Source organism: Dermochelys coriacea, chromosome 7 (genome assembly GCF_009764565.3).
Source record: "Dermochelys coriacea isolate rDerCor1 chromosome 7, rDerCor1.pri.v4, whole genome shotgun sequence".
In the NCBI taxonomy this organism is placed as follows: domain Eukaryota; kingdom Metazoa; phylum Chordata; order Testudines; family Dermochelyidae; genus Dermochelys; species Dermochelys coriacea.
In genome coordinates, this window is record NC_050074.1 from 84,404,901 (window position 1) to 84,427,976 (window position 23,076).

The 23,076-nt window shown below is 45.2% G+C and overlaps 1 protein-coding gene across 10 annotated transcripts in view; it reads right to left on the minus strand.

Moving 5' to 3' along the window:
* Positions 1–23,076, minus strand: part of UNC5B (unc-5 netrin receptor B) — a 163,766-nt gene that overhangs the window by 135,131 nt on the left and 5,559 nt on the right. Inside the window, exon 1 of one of the 10 annotated variants that reach the window (XM_043518731.1) lies at positions 20,946–21,026. The exons of the other annotated variants lie outside the window; for them this stretch is intronic. Within the exon in view, the coding sequence (XP_043374666.1) occupies positions 20,946–20,961 (16 nt within the window). The 5' untranslated portion in view covers positions 20,962–21,026. Of the gene's footprint in view, positions 1–20,945; positions 21,027–23,076 lie in introns of those variants that run through there. 10 annotated transcript variants of the gene reach the window in all.

The window sequence follows — 23,076 nt, forward strand, 5'->3', positions numbered from 1 at the left end:
TAACATCCCATCACAGGCTGTTGGGCCTATTTACCATGAATATTTAAAGATCAATTAATTGCCAAAATCATTATCCCATCATACCATCTCCTCCATAAACTTATTGAGTTTAATCTTAAATCCAGATAGATCTTTTGCCCCCACTTCTTCCCTTGGAAGGCTATTCCAGAACTTCACTCCTCTGATGGTTAGAAACCTTCGTCTAAGGCTGGGGCAGGGGGTTGGCATGTGGGAGGGAGTTTGGGGTACAGGTTCTGGGAAGTCTTATCTCAGGTGATTCCTGAAAGTGGCCGGCATGTCCCTCTGATTCCTAGGCACAGGGGTGGCTAAGGGGCTCCGCGCTCTACCCCCATCCGCAAGTGCCGCCCCGCAGCTCCCATTGGCCGCGGTTCCCAGCCAATGGGAGCTGCGGAGCCAGTGCTCGGAGTGGCGCGGCTGGGGCAGCGTGTGGAGCCCGCTGGCCACCCCTGTGCCTAGGAGCCGGAGGGATATGCCAGCCACTTCCAGGAGCTGCGCTGAGCCAGCCGCTGCAGCCAACTGGACTTTTAGCAGCTTGAGCCACGAGGGTCCCTTTTCCACTGGACGTTCCGGTTGAAAACTGTACGCCTGGCAACCCTACTCCCCTTTAAGTTAGCAAATAGTCTGAGGAAAACTCAGCCAAATGAGCCTCAGAGTATTTCTTTTGGCTATGGAAGGGGGGCGAGTCCACTCTTAATGTCTGCCGGAGAAGGTGCAGGACACCACTTAATCATGAGTTGCTGCCGGGAAGATTTTTAGGCTGAAAATGAAAACTGGGTCACCTGCCTTGGTTTTCTTGCAAACCCAGTGAACAGCAAGAGAAACGGATGATTTGCTTACTAGGCCTGCAGTTTTGCTCAATCTCCCCTCTAGCTTGCACAGTTGCAATAGAAGAAGCATGCACATGGCTAAATCCTGGATTCAAAAAAATTGTGACAATCATAATTTTTTGATGGACAACCAAGTCTGAGATCAGTCTTGTCCTTGGTAAATCACCTCAAATACTTCTCCCAGCCTGCTTCACTAGGCATTTGCCACCGAGTCTAACCCAGCTCTGAGTTAAGTACTAGTTCTATGTCTGCTCTGCAGTGTCCACAAGAGGAGCAAAAACGTGTGTGCAGTTGTCCTACTGGAGACAAACCGCCAATGTCCAATGCCAGTATTCTTACTAGGGTCTAACACTACATTAGACATTCCCTCTCCTGATCAGAGACTCTTGATTGAATTGTCCCAAAGGGGCAATGGGGGGAGCTAAATATTGTGACATCCATTCAGTAAAATCCCACAGTCTGAAACAAATCATTATTATTGTTTATTATTAAAATCTGGTGCATGAAGGGAGGAATCTGACCAGCTAATAAAGGTTCTGACCATGCAGGTATCCAGGATAACTACCCAGGGTTGCTATGATAGTGTAATAACAATTTTATAAATGCTTCAAGAACACACACAGATTCACACACACACACACAGATTCACACACACACACACACACACACACACACACACACAAAATAAGAGGGGAAAAGGTCTTGAGGGACAGGTCAGCCTGTGACCATCACTTGCTAAGCTACAATTAAAGGCATCAGTTAAGACAAACAAAGCTGCTGCTTATCTAAGTTACGCTGTGTATAGCCTAATGCCACCAGCTGGTGGCAGTCTCAGCCTAGCCTTTAAACACATGGATTTTCATCCTCAACCTCTTAGAGGTGACCGCTGGCTCCATGAGGTCTAACTATGGGCTTGTCTACCCTTGCAGCTGTGCCACACTAGTGCTTAGAGAAGGTGCTACCAATGCTGATGGGAAAGCTTTTCCCATCGGTGTAGGTTCTCCACCTCCCCGCTGGTTGGGAGGCATGAGATGCGATGTCCTGAGGTTGGGGGTTCCACGACCACCACTCCCAAGAGGAGAAGGCGGGTGGTGGTGGTCGGGGACTCTCTCCTCCGGGGGACTGAGTCATCTATCTGCCGCCCTGACCGGGAAAACCGAGAAGTCTGCTGCTTGCCAGGGGCTAAGATTCGTGATGTGACGGAGAGACTGCCGAGACTCATCAAGCCCTCGGATCGCTACCCCTTCCTGCTTCTCCACGTGGGCACCAATGATACTGCCAAGAATGACCTTGAGCGGATCACTGCGGACTACGTGGCTCTGGGAAGAAGGATAAAGGAGTTGGAGGCGCAAGTGGTGTTCTCGTCCATCCTCCCCGTGGAAGGAAAAGGCCTGGGTAGGGACCGTCGAATCGTGGAGGTCAACGAATGGCTACGCAGGTGGTGTCGGAGAGAAGGCTTTGGATTCTTTGACCATGGGATGGTGTTCCATGAAGGAGGAGTGCTGGGCAGAGACGGGCTCCATCTTACGAAGAGAGGGAAGAACGTCTTTGCCAGCAGGCTGGCTAACCTAGTGAGGAGGGCTTTAAACTAGGTTCACCGGGGGAAGGAGACCAAAGCCCTGAGGTAAGTGGGAAAGCGGGATACCGGGAGGAAGCACAGGCAGGAATGTCTGAGAGGGGAGGGCTCCTGCCTCATACTGGGAATGAGGGGCGATCAACAGGTTATCTCAAGTGCTTATATACAAATGCACAAAGCCTTGGAAACAAGCAGGGAGAACTGGAGGTCCTGGTGATGTCAAGGAATTATGACGTGATTGGAATAACAGAGACTTGGTGGGATAACTCACATGACTGGAGTACAGTCATGGATGGTTATAAACTGTTCAGGAAGGACAGGCAGGGCAGAAAAGGTGGGGGAGTAGCACTGTATGTAAGGGAGCAGTATGACTGCTCAGAGCTCCGGTACGAAACTGTGGAAAAACCTGAGTGTCTCTGGATTAAGTTTAGAAGTGTGTGCAACAAGAGTGATGTCATGGTGGGAGTCTGCTATAGACCACCGGACCAGGGGGATGAGGTGGATGAGGCTTTCTTCTGGCAACTCACGGAAGCTACTAGATCGCATGCCCTGATTCTCATGGGTGACTTTAATTTTCCTGATATCTGCTGGGAGAGCAATACAGCGGTGCATAGACAATCCAGGAAGTTTTTGGAAAGCGTAGGGGACAATTTCCTGGTGCAAGTGCTAGGGGAGCCAACTAGGGGGAGCGCTTTTCTTGACCTGCTGCTCACAAACCGGGTAGAATTAGTGGGGGAAGCAAAACTGGATGGGAATCTGGGAGGCAGTGACCATGAGTTGGTTGAGTTCAGGATCCTGACGCAGGGAAGAAAGGTAAGCAGCAGGATACGGACCCTGGACTTCAGGAAAGCAGACTTTGACTCCCTCAGGGAACAGATGGCCAGGATCCCCTGGGGGACTAACATGAAAAGGAAGGGAGTCCAGGAGTGCTGGCTGTATTTCAAGGAATCCCTGTTGAGGTTACAGGGACAAACCATCCCGATGAGTCGAAAGAATAGTAAATATGGCAGGCGACCAGCTTGGCTTAATGGTGAAATCCTAGCGGATCTTAAACATAAAAAAGAAGCTTACAAGAAGTGGAAGGTTGGACATATGACCAGGGAAGAGTATAAAAATATTGCTCGGGCATGTAGGAAAGATATCAGGAGGGCCAAATCGCACCTGGAGCTGCAGCTAGCAAGAGATGTCAAGAGTAACAAGAAGGGTTTCTTCAGGTATGTTGGCAACAAGAAGAAAGCCAAGGAAAGTGTGGGCCCCTTACTGAATGAGGGAGGCAAGCTAGTGACAGGTTTCAGAGTAGCAGCCGTGTTAGTCTGTATTCTCAAAAAGAAAAGGAGTACTTGTGGCACCTTAGAGACTACTGTTCCTCTGATATTCTTGTTAACTGCTGGAATTAGCCTACCTGCTTGTCACCATGAAAGGTTTTCCTCCTTCCCCCCCCCTGCTGTTGGTGATGGCTTATCTTAAGTGATCACTCTCCTTACAGTGTGTATGATAAACCCATTGTTTCATGTTCTCTGTGTGTGTGTATATAAATCTCTCCTCTGTTTTTTCCACCAAATGCATCCGATGAAGTGAGCTGTAGCTCACGAAAGCTTATGCTCTAATAAATTTGTTAGTCTCTAAGGTGCCACAAGTACTCCTTTTCTTTTTAAGCTAGTGACAGAGGATGTGGAAAAAGCTAATGTACTCAATGCTTTTTTTGCTTCTGTTTTCACTAACAAGGTCAGCTCCCAGACTGCTGTGCTGGGCAACACAAAATGGGGAAGAGATGGCCAGCCCTCTGTAGAGATAGAGGTGGTTAGGGACTATTTAGAAAAGCTGGACGTGCACAAGTCCATGGGGCCGGACGAATTGCATCCGAGAGTGCTGAAGGAATTGGCGGCTGTGATTGCAGAGCCCTTGGCCATTATCTTTGAAAACTCGTGGCGAACGGGGGAAGTCCCGGATGACTGGAAAAAGGCTAATGTAGTGCCCATCTTTAAAAAAGGGAAGAAGGAGGATCCTGGGAACTACAGGCCGGTCAGCCTCACCTCAGTCCCTGGAAAAATCATGGAGCAGGTCCTCAAAGAATCAATCCTGAAGCACTTAGAGGAGAGGAAAGTGATCAGGAACAGTCAGCATGGATTCACCAAGGGAAGGTCATGCCTGACTAATCTAATCGCCTTTTATGATGAGATTACTGGTTCTGTGGATGAAGGGAAAGCAGTGGATGTATTGTTTCTTGACTTTAGCAAAGCTTTTGACACGGTCTCCCACAGCATTCTTGTCAGCAAGTTAAGGAAGTATGGGCTGGATGAATGCACTATAAGGTGGGTAGAAAGCTGGCTAGATTGTCGGGCTCAACGGGTAGTGATCAATGGCTCCATGTCTAGTTGGCAGCCGGTGTCAAGTGGAGTGCCCCAGGGGTCGGTCCTGGGGCCCGTTTTGTTCAATATCTTCATAAATGATCTGGAGGATGGTGTGGATTGCACTCTCAGCAAATTTGCGGATGATACTAAACTGGGAGGAGTGGTAGATACGCTGGAGGGGAGGGATAGGATACAGAAGGACCTAGACAAATTGGAGGATTGGGCCAAAAGAAATCTAATGAGGTTCAATAAGGATAAGTGCAGGGTCCTGCACTTAGGATGGAAGAATCCAATGCACCGCTACAGACTAGGGACCGAATGGCTCGGCAGCAGTTCTGCGGAAAAGGACCTAGTGGTGACAGTGGACGAGAAGCTGGATATGAATCAGCAGTGTGCCCTTGTTGCCAAGAAGGCCAATGGCATTTTGGGATGTATAAGTAGGGGCATAGCGAGCAGATCGAGGGACGTGATCGTTCCCCTCTATTCGACACTGGTGAGGCCTCATCTGGAGTACTGTGTCCAGTTTTGGGCCCCACACTACAGGAAGGATGTGGATAAATTGGAAAGAGTACAACGAAGGGCAACGAAAATGATTAGGGGTCTAGAGCACATGACTTATGAGGAGAGGCTGAGGGAGCTGGGATTGTTTAGTCTGCAGAAGAGAAGAATGAGGGGGGATTTGATAGCTGCTTTCAACTACCTGAAAGGGGGTTTCAAAGAGGATGGCTCTAGACTGTTCTCAATGGTAGCAGATGACAGAACGAGGAGTAATGGTCTCAAGTTGCAATGGGGGAGGTTTAGATTGGATATTAGGAAAAACTTTTTCACTAAGAGGGTGGTGAAACACTGGAATGCGTTACCTAGGGAGGTGGTAGAATCTCCTTCCTTAGAGGTTTTTAAGGTCAGGCTTGACAAAGCCCTGGCTGGGATGATTTAACTGGGACTTGGTCCTGCTTTGAGCAGGGGGTTGGACTAGATGACCTTCTGGGGTCCCTTCCAACCCTGATATTCTATGATTCTATGATTCTAAGCGGTAGCTATGTGGATGGGAGAAGACATTACCGTCGACATAGTGCTGTCTATGCTGGGAGTTCAGTTGGTGTAACTGCATCGCTCAAGGGTGTGGATTTTCCGACAGCCTAGCTATACCGACCTAAATTTGTAGCGCAGACCGGTGTCAAGACCCAAATTCAGCACCAGCCATTTCCAAACTCTTACCGACTGCCATTTTCATTTTACTCAGAGACACTTCAGAGATGGGCTTTGAAGAAGATGGAGACCATTCACACAGGATTTCTTAACAACAAAAGGAAACATCCAAAATGGTGGAATTTGAGGAGAGGCTTACTGGGCAGTCACTTATATGCCACACACTGACAGACACTATATAAAAACCTAAGACAGATAGTGAACTAGGAATTTCCTTCTTGAGCCCAGGGTTCAGACCCGACTTGTGTTAAAAGGTCAGAGGAATCCGATAATGCCTAGTGCCCATTTACTCCATCAGGATACACTACACAATTCAGCACAGACTGTGCTCTGAAGAAAACCAATACTGAAATTGCAAGGCTCTAGGACTGGAATGCCATGGGTATTACAGGCCAGCACTGAGGTCACTGACAGAGAGTGGGGAAGCTCACATGGTTCTAGATAGTGCAAACGGTTCCTTGTTTTCATAAATACTGAAACAAAAGCTGGAACACCTGAACATACAAAATAGCAAAACATTTACTATGTGGTCAGTTAATGCTTCTCTCTGAATTTAAACTACAGTAAAAGCCAAAAGGCCAGGGAAGGAGTTCAATGGGGGCTGTAAACCATGAAACAGCGTGATCACCCAGAGGCATACTGAGAAGAATCTGCCAGCAGAACACCCCCGGCTCCTGTCCCCTGAATCCATCAGGACATTCCATCTACGGTAAGATTATGCAACTTCTGCAGGGAGCAGCAGATGGTGGGTTTGTTCCAATGGCACTAAGCCCATCACTTACATTAACTGTTCTTGACATAATGCTTGGAGTCGGACTATTCAGACCTTTGGTTCAGAATGGGGAGGCAGGAGATGGAGCTGTCAGGGATTTTTTGGAAAATAAAAATAAAAAATAAAAAACAAAAATAAAAGAGAAATGACAGTTAACACTAGCTTTGCTTAAATCCCTCCCCATCTCACTCATCTTCCCCTCCCCCCGCTACCACCATGAACAGTAATTCTGGCAGTACTGGAGCTGAAAAGCTATTTCAATTCAAAGCTATTTCAATTCTAGTGAAGCAGGGACCAAGAACAGACTCCTTCCCCCAGAACGTGTACAATCCCAGGAAAGAGCTCCATAAAATAATGGCAGGCACAGGCCTTCAGCCCAAAATCTACCTCACCAGACCTCCGATAAAAGGACAAAGTTCTAACAGAAAACAGCTACAAAACACACATACTGTCCAGTCATCTCCTAGGTTCTAGTGGGATTTCAGCAGCCCTGAAAAGCAAACATTAGGCACAGAACTAAAGGAGTCTCCTACCTCATGTTCTCTCAGAGACCTTAAAGTCTTCTATCTCTGGCTGAAGGCAGGGAAGAAGTGACAATATGCAGCAGGGTGAGAGGCTTAAAGAGAGTCCTTACTGTCTTCCTAACTAGCCTCTCGCTGCCCCAGCTTGCTATCTATTTAGTGGCCATTTCAAGTTGTTGTCACTTTGTACTATCTGGTTTCAAGATGTTTTCCTAAGAGAGCCCCTGAAGCAAGATAAAATGTGCAAATTCCTGATGCAAGCATTCCAAACTCAGTACTCTGGTCAGAGGACACCTCACAGCAGTAACAAGACAGCTTGTTTGCAGCGGATTTAGATTTTGTATTATTCAGGCCAACATTATCGGACACGGTTCCCTGGCTTAATTTTAAGATTGAAAAAGAGAAGTCCTCAAGGCAAGCCCTGCTGAGAATGGGGTGAGGGGACAAAACTCATGGGAGGAAATACTGAAGACAGGGCCTACGCAGAATGATTAGGCAGCCACATAATTGCTGCATAATTGTGCTGGGAGAGTCTAAGTGTTCGTTTAAAGAGAAGTCTCTAGCCCTCATGTTTGCAGGGAAAAAAAAATCTTTCAAAATATGACCCAAAATGCAAAACGCTGCAGCACTGTCTGAAGGGAGTTAAAAATAAATCAGCCAAATTAGAAACTATATTTTGTGTTGTATTCACAGTTCTTACTGTTTAGTTAAGGTAAACAGAGGGTGGAGGAAATGACTGAAAGTGGCTTGTATCTGGGCTGGGTAGTGGCCTATGTGAAATGAGCTCGTGGCCTCAGGCCAGGTCCCAGTGGACAGAATGTCCACATTACAGGAACCACCACCTTAATCGGCACTGATTAGCAGTTTAATTGCCAGTCTCTGCAGAGGACAGCCTACCTCCTTGCCACTAGAGGTTGTCCCTTCTGGTCAGAGTGGGGAAGTTTGCCCTAACATTTGCCTCTGCTGTACCCACTCTGTGGATAAACATAGGGCTTTGCTCTGCAATTTTATGGATAAACCACTCTCTAGTTGGCTAAAGGACAATCTGTACTCTAAGCCAATGAAAATATAGCAAATCAATGATACAGCAAAACATAGCACTTCAAAATACAGCAGAGTTCACTGTTTTGTTAACAATCGTCCCATACAATGGATAAGTCTCCATGGGGTATAGCCTGGGACAGAACAATACCAGAGGTTGAGTGTCTCCTTTGGAGACAATAGAAGTCTCTTGGCACCATCTCAATGTTTGTTTTTGATTACCTGTATTTAAAAGCTAGTACAATGTATTACACAATCAAACCATGAGAAAAATGACATCCCTTTAACAAGTCTGGGAATTTGGCTCATTTGCTGCTTGGCCAGGACAGTAAGTTAAATGAAAAGGATTGGTATCACAATAGAAATTAACCCAGTGGCGGAAAAAGCAGGAGCAGATTTCTACCCTCTTGGCTCCCACACCTCCCGAGTACCTAATGGAAGGCCTCCAGAAGACAGGAGACATGAATCCAGCTGGACCAAGAGAAGATGATACTGAGACAAAATGTGCGTCAGGAAGAAGAAGGGAGAATTCAAGGTGGTCAAGTTGGATGTGAAAAAGATGTTTCCATCCTCTCCCTTTCCCCAGCATCTTCCAAATTCCACGTAGTGTCCGAAGGTCCCCTTCCCAATCTTCTGCTTGCTTTAACTCTCCTCCTTATTGAGGTCACCATCATTTCACCAAAGGATTAGGTAGGACTGACTCCACAAATGCATCTCTGTCTCAGTCAAAGTAGCTGCTCAGTAAAACAAGGATTCTGCCCCCAAGGACTGAATGTGCTGCCTTCATAATGTTCCCACCCAATGCCAATGCTAACATTTGACTGAGTGGGATATAGCACATACAGTCATATATATTAGCTAGGTTAAAAAGTTATAAGGCTGACCAATTCTCATGGTTTCAGGCATCAGCTGACAGCATCTTGAGTTACAAATGAATTTACCCATCCCACTCCCCATTGACTACACTATTTGCCCAATGCTTTATATGGGGTTTTTAAGCTGTACTAAGTAGTATCCAGTCTAACCTATTCCCAGAGGAAAATATACCAAACCAAATGAATCTGTTCCTATGTGGCAAGGCTATTTTAGTGCCTTGGTTGTCAGCCAACAGGATGAGAAGCAAAGCCCAGCTCTGGGTTTTGTGGGGCTCTGTGAAAGTTTTCATGGACAGCCCTATCCAGCAACCTCCCCATTTATATCCAGGTCCTCTTGCCTTCATGGACTCATGGCACCCTCACTGGCCACCTCCTGCCAGCCCAAACTATCACCTATTTGTGAGATTAATGTCCTCAGAGGAACTGTTAGATGGCCTGGGAAACCAGGAGGTAGAAGTGCAGTGCAGCTTTTGAACCAGGATTTGGGGAAGGACAGTTAGGGAGGCCAGTTTCTGCTACTGCCCATTGGTAATGGAATCAGGTGGGACTACAACCAAGTTATCCAGGACGGCACTCTGGCTGAAACGTCCAGGTAAGCGCAGTGCCCCTGGAAGAGCTGAAAACGCCGAGGCTAGCCGCTTGGGATGCACAGGCCAGTGGACAACAAAATGCTACGATGTGTCATACAAAGTCGGTGATGTAGGGGAGTCCAGGCAGCTGCTGATTGGTTCCTTCCTCTAGCAGGGATCTGAAACCATGGCAGCAGCTGCACCTTAAGCAAAGTCACATACCTTTAATGGGAAAAGATACAGCTTTAAGAGCAGTCCAGTGCCAACACCACACACAAGGAAATTCTAGGCAATGGGCCAAATCCTGCAGGCCTCACTTCGGAAGATCTCCCAGAAAACTCCATGGAAGTTTTGCCTATGTAACAGCTGCACAGTTTGGCCCAATATAAAGTAGCCAAGTCGACCTGGAAAGCATTGAGTGGTGTTTGTGTGTGTTTCTTTGGCTAAATCATGTACATGTGTTTAGTAACTGGAGCAATTCTGTACATTTCCAAATGCACACATACCTGTGCGGAAGACAGAGCTCTCTCCTTTTGATATCTGCATGCTAACCCTCTAGCTACCAACGTGAATGTCCATTAACTGCTGATGGATACTGCTTACAGGTTTTGCCCACATTATTGCTTCCTAAAAAAGAGAAAGGCCTCCCCGTCTCAGCACACTGCATCTGTCTGTGCATTATGCTAAAGGGTCTCCGGCTCTTCTCTTTTGGTGGCCTCCCAGTGAGAGAAAGGGAGCTCACCCCAGAGGCAGATGGATGTAATAAGCATTAAACTTCTCAAAATGAGATTTTCCACGCTCTTTCAAAGGAAAACAATCCCTTTGCTTTGGAGCTCAGTGCATGTGTGTGAGGAAGGGGAATTAGGGAAAAGAAAGGTCACTCAAAGGACCCTTAAAGAAATCACACTAGTGAGACCCCCCTGGGAGCGTCGGCAATGCGGGAATCTGGTTTTTGTTTCTGGATCGATTAAGATTTTGTAACGATTAGGAAGGCAATCCATCCCTTCTGTGGACTGCAGTTACACACCCCCACCTCCAGCTGGAGGAGTGCTCACTCCACTGCAAACAAGACTCTGTTTTAGAAAATAAATGGGGAACAAAAACGCAGGCAGGGGAATCTCCCCATGAGTACTTGCACTGGAGAGTGGGGCCCGCTGGCTGCAGGGAACTGGGGTAATTTCCTTTATATTACATTTTAGCTGAAGATGCCATGACTCTAAAACAGCACCCCTCCCCAACTCTCATTCTACTTCATTGAAAAGAAAATGGAAACACGTCTGGGTGGTTAGGGTTCATTAATTATATGTCTCTCTTTTTTGTGAATAACTCATGGGCTTCATCAGACAGACTTGGAGGGAGAGCGACTGAGAAAGAAGCTTTACAATCTGTGCATTGTTATTCACTAACAAAAGGAACCCTACTTGTCCAAAGAGAGGGAGAGTGTAGATGCTCAGTCAAACGGTCTTTCAATGCTTACAGATTCAGATGCGTTGGAGCCCTTCCAAGTCTACCTACTGTATAACCGGATACACGTTCTTTAGATGGGCTTCCTTCACTCTGTTCTTCACTTTTCATGTCCAACTGCCTCATCAGATTTTGCACTTTTCTTTCTATACTTTTAACATGCAGTAATAACTAAGCTGAGGGGGAAAGAGGCCGGAACAGAAGGAAAAAGTGGATTCAAAACGTTTGCCTTTGCAGTCTCATGGCTATGTGAATTAAGCCCCACATTTCAGTGACAGTAAATGCTTCCCCACCAGCTCACTGGAAATATTTCATCTGCAGAAATGAAGCTTCAGGAAGAAGCATGGCCTTGTGGTTAAGGCACAGAACTAGCATTCCGGAGACTTGGGTTCTATTTCTGGTTCCTTCCCAGGTTTCCTACATGACTCTAAAGAAGCTATTTGGTCTCTGTTTCCCCAGCTGTGAAATGGGAATGATCATATTTACTGCAGGAGGGTGTTTATAAGGTTGATAAAGTGTTTGGAGAGCCTCAGGTGGGAAGTGCCATATCAGAAAGTATAATCAGGCCTTCAGGTTTAGCCGCAGACGTTCCCCCCCTCCCCCCCCACACACACACAGGGATGGGACATGAATCTCTCACCCATTTCAGGCAGTTTCAAGGATTTCTCACAGGGCCTTTGAGAACAGATATTCCCTCTCTTTTCTCCCACAAAACCATATTAATATTCAAATGATGGCACTGAGCAAGGTCAGCAATTTATTATCTCCTCTCCTGTTATTTTCCCAGGGTCTAAAAAGGTGATTATGGCCCTACTGAAGAGTCCTCAGCAAGGGAGCTGTGGAATAAACATGGAAGCATTGCAAAGGGAGTTACAGTGACCTACTAGTAGCGAAGAGGGTGGGAGTCCTGCAGGCCGGGCTGGTATGAGGAACAGAGCACACAGGCCATTTAAGTGACCTAATGAGAGGGTGTGGATCCTACAGGGCATGATGGGAGGGAAAACAAAATACATAGCAAACAAAATCTGCCCTTTCCTCCAACATGCTGCTTGTCTCTTGCCATGATCACTGCAGCTGTCTCCTCAGAGTCTGTCTAAAATCCCACTGTTAAAGTCACCTTTTTCTTCCAGTTTGAAATTCTCTGTTGAATCTGATGCTGTAACAGACAGGAAAGCAAACTCCTCATCTTCACCTTCACCTTCTATGTCCTCACCTATAACTCTGCCACATCCCCCTCCCTTCACCTACACCTCTTCCCAATCCTCTAGCCATAGTCCTCCATTTGTCTCCTCCTCTTACTCCTCTTGGCTGCTTTCCTTCTTAGATGTTGCCCTCTAGACTCCCTATGTCCTTACCTGCCAAACACCCCCTTTCTCCTCCTTAAAACACAGCTCGCTCCTCATTCAATCTCCCCTCCCTTCTTACCACTGGCAATTTTATCTCCTAAAGAGCTGTCCTCCTTATCTTATTTATACTCCAAGCCCTCCAGAGTAGGGAGCATAACTTTATACATGTTTGTAAAGTGTCCTGTATATTTACAGCCTTATCTGTCTTCTCAAACAACAATAGGGCGCTAAAGAGACCTAATGAAAGGGGTGCAAGGCCTGAAGGACTTTCTGGAACAACAAACAAACAACACGGGAAGTTTGAGTGACCTCGTGGGAGGGGACGTAGGTCCTGAAGGACAGAATGGAATGCACTGCAAGAGCACATTACAGGGAGCACCTAGTATTAGGTCTGTGAGCAGTGCATGATAGGCTGGAATAGGGAAGGAAGCACACATAGATTAAGTGACCTACTGAAGGGTGAGAGCCATGTGGGACATCTTGGAGTAGGTCCTGCATTAAATACTTCGTTCATATTCCTTCTCCTTTTTAAGTTGGTCCCTACCAAATTCACAGCCATGAAAAACACATCAGACTGTGAAATCCGGTCTCCCGCCATGAAATCTGGTCTTTTGTGTGCTTTTACCCTATACTATATAGATTTCACAGGGGAGACCAGTGTTTTTCAAATGAGGGGTCCTGACCCAAAAGGGAGTTTCAGGGTGGATTCAAGGTTATTTTACAGGGGGTCGCAGTATTGCCACCCTTATTTCTGTGCTGCCTTCAGAGCTGGGTGGCTGAAGAGCGGCAGCTGCTGGCCAGGCACTGAACTCTGAAGGCATTGCCCCGCCAGCAGTAGTGCAGAAGTGAAGGTGGCAATACAATCCCATGCCACCCTTAATTCTGTGCTACTGCCTTCTGAGCGGGGCGGCCGTAGAGTGGCAGCTGCTGACTGAGGGCCCAGCTCTGCAGGCAGCAGCACAGAAGTAAGTGTGGCAATATCATACCATGCCATCCTTATTGCTGGGCTGCTCCTGATGGCAGCTCTGCCTTCAGAGCCAGGCTCCTGGCCAGCAGCCGCTGCTCTCCAGCTGCCCAGCTCTGAAGGCAGCACTACCGCCAGCAGTGGCGCAGAAGTAAGAGTAGCAGTACCGCAACCCCCCCCCTTCAATAAGCTTGTGACAACTCCCCTCACACACACACACTCCTCCTTTTTGGGTCAGAACCCCTACAATTACAACACTGTGAAATTTCAGAGTTAAATAGCTGAAATCATGAAATTTACGATTTTTAAAATCCTATGACCGTGAAATTGAACAAAATGAACCGTGAAGCGCTTTGCATAGTCTTTCCCAGTTGAATTCTTGTTTGAACTTTGGGTTTTGTGCTGGGTCTTTCCTTTTCTAAATCAGCAAACTCCACAGAGCAGGCAAGTCCTCAGTGTCTAAGAGTTCATGCCTGATTTCCCCACCTCCTCCATTCATTCTGACACAGAGGTGCACAGCATATGGCCGGGGAGAGAGAATGTTCACGTGCAGCCTGCCATGGCCTATTTCATGGCCAGCCAAGCTTCCCCATGAGCCAAGTTAACTGTAGCCTGCCATGACCAGCAGCAGTATAGAAGACCCTATCAAGAGGGCCCCAACTTAGCAGACACACAAAGGGGACAAAGAAGCGGCTTCTGGCAACTGCCACTGTGTGACACACAGAACACAATAGCTGTGGTGCTTGCACCCAGTCTGGCACTTTAAAGGGGGAATTGGTTTCAGAGCAAGAGAAGGCTGCTTTCCCCTGCAGCTATGTAGAGTGGGCGCAGTACTGCCAACCACAGGCATTCTAAAGCCATGAGTCAGGTTGCCTCAAAGTCATGAGAGTTGAAAAATAATATATTTTAGGTTCTTCTTATTTGCTTTCCATTTTCCGAACCTTTGGATGTCATGTTTTCTAGCTTTTCTCCACAACTATGAGGGTTAGAAACTTACTTCAAAAAAAAAAAAAAAATAGATGAGATTCTCATGCAATAACAGCAGGAGCTAGGAGTTTAAGACAGATAGCAAATACCTTCATCTTCATGATAAACCATTTATTATGGCAACAGGCAAGGCTTTCATTCTTCAGCCAGGCATATACTGACTCTTTGCTAGGTCCAACTGCACCTGCCATGTTAGGGATCATTTTATGTCTACACTGCAAAAATAGATAACAATTGTTCTTTGCTGTGTAGTGTTAGGTGGAAATATATTTTGGTGCAAGGGCATGCAGATCATGTGGTGCATATACCAATCCATCTATCTTTATAGCAGCAGTGCTATTATGGCCTGATCCAAAGCCCACTGAATCAATGGAAAGACTCTCATTGACTTTGGATAAGGTCATCATAGAGAAGAGCTCTAGTTCAGGGAGAAGACAGCACACTTTGGCTTCCCTTCTTTCTGGAGTGCTCATGCAGAAATGATGCTTGGTGGGAAGGGGGATCTAGAGCTCTACTGAGAAATATGCCCCACTGGCGAACAATAAAATCACAATCCACTTCAGTCACAGGCCTATACACAGCAGGGGCGTAGCCAACCCATGCAAAGGAAATACAAAACAGCTGCCTTCATTCAGGAAGAAGCCCCATTTTGTGTCCTACGTTCTCATTCCTCAAGCTCAAAGGACTAGAAATGCGGTGGAAACAGCAAATAAAATCCTGGACCCATTGAAGTCAGTGGCAAAACTCCCACTGACTTCATCAAAGTCAGGATTTCACCCAGCATCAGCAGCCTGTCTGTGGTGTGGAAGAGAGTCCCATAGTTCAGTCAATAGCACCATCTCCTCTGGTCAAGTAAACAGCATCATGGGAAGAAGTCCCAGCCAATCCTTCTTAGCTGGAAAGATAGTTGGGCTATGGCATGGGACAAAGACTTACTGCACTTTAATTTGTTTAAAAAAAAAAAAAAAAGTACTTAATTTCATGTAGACCAATTTCTAGAGTAGATGAAATTTTCCAAATTTTGATTTTGCAAAGAAAGTTTGATTAAAATATGGGATGAATTTTACACAAAGAAGAGTCATTCTAGTTTCTGGTAAGCTTAGAGCTGGGCAACATTTTCTGAATTTCAAAATTGGGATGAAGTTTGAGATTCCGACCAAAAAAGGATGAATTCCACACAAAATTTTCCCCCATTTTTCAACCTGCTCAACTAATTTCTAGTTGTATTTTCCCCAAGTTCCTTCCCTTTTCTCACACAAACAAAAAGAACATTTCTAAACATAGCTACAATTGGAAAGTAAGGTTCTAATTTCACTCAAAGGCAGTTGTCATATTTAAAGAAATAGACATGTTCTTTCCTTACATCCCTAAGCACTACCTTCGATTATTAGAACAGAAGGGATTTTAGAAGAAGTGCAATGCGTGCTGTTTACTTTCTGCATGTCACTCAGCATAGGCAATCACAATGCACTTAGCCAGCTTCACTTATTTGCACTGAGCCCCTTTCTAGTTCTCAAGTACTAGCACAACAGAGCTATTGTGTGTGGCTTCCCAACACTGCAGCAAAGCAACAAAACTCTACCTTACTCCAGATTGAAAGGAACAAGGCTTAAAAAAAAAAAAAAAAAAAAAAGAACAAAACCAAACCAATTTAAGTGTACCTGAAAAGTTCTCTCATTTACATTAGGGGCATCTAATGAAGTGAGTTGTAGCTCACGAAAGCTTATGCTCAAATAAATTTGTTAGTCTCTAAGGTGCCACAAGTACTCCTTTTCTTTTTGCGAATACAGACTAACACGGCTGCTACTCTGAAACCTGTCATTAGGGGTTATGAAACCCTTTGATACAAATCCTAAAATTTTAGACATAAATGGCATCCCTAGAATCCATCTCCTTGTTCACAGAAGATTCCAGGTTTGGAGCCTAAACCCCTTGCAGATCCACTCTCCTCTCCCCCCAACCCCAAAAAAAGATGGGCATCCCCAGGAATAACCACATGAAGGGTTTGAAGTATGCTGTGGGTGAAAATATACCAGAGACTGGGGATGGCAGGGGAACAGTTCCACCACAGCCCAGACTTCTTGAGGATCAGTAATCCCAGCTGCCATCACTCACTTCCACAGTCTCTCTTTTTCACCTTTGTTTAAATAGGAATACATTTAACATCCAGTTGGGAAAGAAGGAAGTTACCCCTGCTGTTTCCTCTCTAACAGGTACTGTGTGTGCCTGTGTACATCTGCCTCTCTTCCCAAGCTGCCAGCAGATGGGAGTCGGTTCAATCGCAATGGAGCCTAGAAGGGCCCTCCGGGGAAAACAACCTTTTCTGGGACACATAAAGCAGGTTTTCATTAACAATCAGATCAGGGCAACAGCTCAGCCTCAAATTGGGAAAACAAACCGAGATCAAGGTCACCAAGCAAGTCCAGAGCAGTCGCTCTCCAGCTCTCTCTGCAGCAATCCTAAAACCTGAGCACCTGGAGGAACATCCAAGGGACTCTGAGGTTTTGTTATCCTCTGATGGAATGTCCACTCCCAACTCCAGCTACTACACTTGGCCTCCTCTTTACTTCAACCCTCCTCATCCATGGGGGAAGCTTTACCAGGGTCAAACTCAACTGCTTATTCTTTAATGCACACACACACACGCATATGCACACCCCTCTCTTCATCAATGGAGAAGCAAGTATATCTGTCATGGAAGAGATAAAGAGTTACAGTGAGAGTATTGCATCTAAATTGTGCAAGGTGAGAATTATTTCCAGGCCATGCATCATTATCAACATCACAGCTTCTTGGGTAAATCATTTATAGAAGACTGGGAGAAGGCACGTGACGGGGAGGGGGTCGAGGTCCTTGCATGTGGGCTGGTGGTCAGGAGTGTGCTATTGTGTGCAGGATGCATGTGAATGAGTGTCACCATACTTGGGGAGGGAAGGAGTGAGGTGTAGACAGTAACAGAGTAGTGTTTGCTGAACAGCACTGAATTAAACCCACATTGCTAAAGAGATGCTAATACGCAAGGGAGAATGTGCAAGTTTCCACTGACTCTGCTGCAGTCATATAGAAGGGAAGGAAAGAGGCAAACAAAAGAACGAGAAAGATGAAGAGAAGAGGAAAGACAAGATCTGGGGGGGCTGGGATGAGAAATGAGAATAGATTTGTAATTTATGCGTCCGCTTCAGCAAATGTTTTCACTAACATTAGCATTGCTGAAGCTGAAAGGACATAAGCGAATCAGAAACAGCAGGAACCTGTAGCTTTACGGCACTAACATCTGCTGTAATGAACTCCTCGCAGACTCAGTTATAGCCTCTTCCATCATCACCTCAGTGCTCACCACTTCCTGCCTGCTCTTCAGACACACTGCCAGCAAAGCCAGGAACCCAAATATTAGCCATGTGGGTGCCCTTTTGTGGACAGCATCAAGCCACTCAGCCAGGCCCATGTGTCTTTTCAAGAAAGAACGAAAGAAAGGAGTAGCTCAGGATTGTGGAGCTCCCACTTATCTACAGGGATCACACTGCATGCTGTATTATGCCCTGACCAGCTCATGTCAAAATACACCGCAAAGGGGGAAGTCATGGAACTAGTGAATTTAAAGTGTCATTATAATCAGAAAAGAAACTAAGTAAAGAGACCTTCTTACTCAATACAGATCTGTTCCCTGGAGTCGTCGAGTCACACGAGCTCTCTTTCCTGACAAACTTTTATTCCTGTTAGCATCACACAGCTAGTGCAGCAAAGGGAAAGGGACCTGGATTCCAGTCTGGTTTGTACAGCATCAGCTGCACTGCTCTTCAGGGTCTAACTATAGAATCTGTCTCCTATGTTACCACCAGTCATACAGGACACAACTTGACTTTTCAGGCTGTGTTTGCAGGGTTGCTAGTTAGAAAGGTCTTTAGATTTGCAAGCAGAGAAAATGGCATCTGGAGACCCAAACACAGAACCCCACAGTGTCATTTTCACAGAGTCTCTGTTCTTAATAGAAACATTTAGTATAATGAGACAGCAAGAGGGGACCTGCTTTTTATTTTAGGAAAGGGACCCATTCCAAGAATCAGGAAAAAAAAACATACAACACAGAAGCACTTCAAACACCTGTGATTTCAGCCAAGCAGGTCTCTTTCCTATGCAATTTCTGGCTTCACTGACTGGTCAATCTAATGTCTCTCCCTTTGCAATGACATCACTTGGAAGGAATTCCACTGGGATTCACATAAACAGCATAGGCCTCCACTTTCCAATTAGTTTGGGATAATGGTGCGAGCTTATTTTGTTACTGCACTGTCATCCCAATAGTTTGTCTGCGGCCCACTATGAGAGGGCCAAACTGAAAACCACAGATCCTCAATTAAGGTTCTCTAGCTCAGAGAATCCAGAGGTGCCCCTGGCTGTGTATTTGGGGCTATAGTGCCTGAAGAAGCCTACACCTTAGCGTACCCATATCAACTAGGCCTGAAATCCTGGCTGGGGACAAGAAGGGTCCTTCTCTTTCGCCCATTAATGTACAGAAAAGGTAACCGGAGAGACCCAGGGTAAGACCCCTTCAAAAAGCGATGAAAGCACAAAACTGACAGCACTGGAGAAAACCTAGCATGTTGCAAGCAGTGCTATGAAACTTTCATCATACAGGTCTGCTCATGCATCTCAATCCTGACCTGCAACACCTCCTACTACTGCTATTTTAATCCTAGGCTCCCAGAGATTCCATCTCTGTCAAGCAGGATAAACACCAATGTATCTATTTTTTTAAAGCCATCTGCGTGTTGGCCCATATCTTAGTCAAACAGAAGCGATGATGTTACCTTGCAATAAACAATCAGAGGTTCACGCTGTTTCTGGTACAGCATGGTAGTCAGTGTCACATCATCACACTCCTTTTTTTCACAGCCACTACACACCCACATAGAGTTGGCACTGAGGTGTGGGGGAAGAAAGAAGGAGCGGGAAATGTACCCTAGAGAGCTTGTGATCCTTGTTCCAAGTTGTACATGCCAATTCTAATAAAAACCAAATGCAGAACAAAACCAGCTCCATGTCAGAGAATAGCAATGAATTCCCATCAAGCAAACCTTATGATAGGGGTGGTGGTATATTTTCTGGAGCACCAAAAAAACTCAAAGGAACAAAGACTCCTACTGTTTCTATACTGGAAGTTCTCGAAAGACAAATAAAACCCTAAAGATCACTTCTCCCTCTTTAACAGAAAATACAGCGCAATAAAAAATATTAAAGTTCTCTGTCATTATTAAAAAGAAGAGAATGAATTTCTCCTGTCAGGCCTCACATTCAGCTTTCCCCCACCCTGTTTTTAATTCCTTTTCTTCCTTTAATTATACTTTAATTTTGAGTTTAGTGCTCACAAAACTGGAGGACAGATAGCATCAGACAGACAGAGCAGGACAGGAGCTGTATGACCTTCCCACACATATAGATCTAATCCACTGCATTTCTTTCTAAACCTGCACTCAGCCTGCTATTCCAGTCTTGGGCACCCACACAGTTCTGCCACCATGTTTCAATCCTGACCTGCAGCACCCCATTCTAATCCTCATCCTGAGCCCTGCAGCTCTGCCAATGCGCCTAAATCCTGACCTGCAGCACCCTTGCTAATCCAGTTCCCCTGGCCTCTGTTCAACTTTGCCAATGCACTGAAATCCTGATTTGCACCTCCCCTATTATATTCTGATAGATTGAGTCTCCCTGAAGCACACAGTGTGCCAGAATATTTGTGTGGTTTTTTCCTTATCTTTGTATCACCTAAATGGACAAACTGCCCTGTTATGGATCAACTCATTTTCACTTATGCTGACCCAGGACTGAATCTAACATCAGTCTCTAGAAGCAAAGGTCCAGTACATTAAGACTAGTCTCCCCTCACCCTCATTTCCCCCCCCAGCCCATTTTAAACGGTTCCTTTGTAAAAAAGGTTTCATAGTAGCAGCCGTGTTAGTCTGTATTCACAAAAAGAAAAGGACTACTTGTGGCACCTTAGAGACTAACAAATTTATTAGAGCATAAGCTTTCGTGAGCTACAGCTCACTTCATCGGATGCATTCGGTGGAAAAAAAAACAAAACAAAAACAAAAACTGTTTTTTTTTTTTCCACCAAATGCATCCGATGAAGTGAGCTGTAGCTCACGAAAGCTTACGCTCTAATAAATTTGTTAGTCGCTAAGGTGCCACAAGTACTCCTTTTCTTTTTGTAAAAAAAGATAAATCTTCCTAAGTGAAGTATGCTGGGGGGAGGGAGTTAAAACTTCTAGTTGAGAAACACTCTCAAAATCCCTACTCATCTTTAATTACCCTTTAAAATGAAGGCTTGGTTCATTTTCCTGAAAGATCACATTGTCAAAAAATACTTTTAACAAGATGAGGACAAATCTGCACAACATCCAGTTCTGGTGACACACACCTACCATCTTCTGCAGCCATCCTTTCTTCACAATATGGGAGGAAAATGACCAGCTATGTTAGTTAGGCTTTAAAGTTTCAACAAAGATTACAAGCTGTCTGCTTGTCACAGGCTATCAAGCCACGCCAAAGGTCTGACATTTATAGTTACGGTCTCTTCCAAACTCCACAGCCATCAAACTTTATAGATCCTCACTTTTGAGCTCTACACAGCTGAAGACATCTTTTTATATCTGCACTTAAAGAGAAAACACTCGCACCTTTATTTTCCTATTGCTGGCGGGTGACAAAAGATAAATGGTGCAGAATCAAGAGATAAAGAGAGGCCAGGCATTAAAAGTAAAGTCATTCTGGGCAGCATGCAGCTGAATTTTATCATAGGAATCAGGTCTGGGGATAGGAAGAAGGATACATACTCCTTCGTGATTTAAGTGGGGGTGAGGGGGGACTCACGAACACACACAAACAACTTGAAGGGCTGACTTTAAATGACTCATGATCACCAGATTTGTTTGCCTCTAGTAAATTTTGGGAGCTGTTGGGAAAGGCTTAGGTAACTTCGTCTGACCATGGCAGCCTGATTTACAAAATTAAGATCAAGTGTGAGAAGAACATGATTGAATTCCATGTTTGAATCAATAAGAAATCAGAGTCCATAATTAAAAGGTAATTCTAGAGTTCAGTGGTGGCAATGATTACTACCCTTGGCCTTTTTTTATTCCCACAGTAAGAAGCCCCTATGTCCATAACTCGAACTGTACCTCTAGTTCTCTGGATTATTGAATAGAATGAAATTGTAAGCAGGGATGTAATTTTCCCTGCCAACAAAACGTCAGTAAGAATCAAATGAATCACAGTTGGAGATAATAGCAGGGGTACCTTGCTGGGCTTCCTTGTCTCCCTTCCTCTCCCTCATCCCTGGCCTCCAAATCATCATTTTCAAAGGAATGCACCTTTGTTATTAATATTAATTCAAAACAGGCCCACTCTCTACATTCAGTGTCTCCATATTGTGCAGGGGCCCAATCCCGTGCTCCTTGCACACCCAAGTTTCCCATTGATTTCAGTGGGTGTTTTAGGTGCATAAAGAATGCAGAACTGGGCCTTTGATCTGGTATATCTGCTCCATTGCTTTACTTCTCTTTAATTTGTAGCACTGCACATTCATAAACATACTCTGAACGTTCTTAAGCCAGTGCTCCTATTTCACATTCCTGAATCCCTTTAAACAATGTTCTCCATTCAGTACTGAACCTTCCCCCTATCATTAACTGCAACTTCAAAATACATCTTTAAATACCAGACTCTGGACAAATTATAATTAGACAAGATCAAATTATAAGTGTTGCAACTTTTTAGACTTGTATCAAACACTGCACTAGAAAAGAAAGGCACTCGGCCTATGAGACTAGCAAACCATTAGCTGCTGCACAGTGTAGCAACCATTGCCAATTATAAATATATAACCAGACACAAATTGTCACCAATATAATCTTTGCATATCTGTCCTTTGATTTAGCCTTACATTTCAAAATTGTCTGACATATAAGCAATTCCATCTCTTGTTCTAAAGCTCTGCAGAAAAGCAGATCTCAGATGCACAGAACAGCTTAAAGATGGACCAGTGCTCTCACAGGAGATCATGCATGGGCCCGAGAGAGACCCCCTTTTCCTTTGGACCAGTAATTTAGAGTCTGTTAATCCTTTTGTATCACGTGCTGTAGAAAAGTGTAAGCAGCACAAAACCATGTGGCGTACCTACCTAATTAATTAGAGAGTGTACTGTCTCCTTCCCTTCCACCACAGAAAGGTCTCTTTAATATACACACAGAACAGAACATACACAGCCATCAGCAATCAGACAGACAAAAATGTCAATGATCCACAGGAGGATGACTTTGACTCACCCTCCTGGAACCAGAGGGTCAAAACCCCTCACTGTTTCTTACTGCAAAAGTGTAATCTGGCAGTCTGAAAGGTCCATACTCTAGTCCCCTCTTTCCCCTGGAATTTGAGGCCTTCAGCAGTAAATACTGCGCCTAAAAAGGCAAAACTAACACTGCTCATGCATTCTCCAACTTCTTTCTAGTTTCATCTGAAGATATTTATTTTCTCCCTTGCCTAGACCTCTTAATT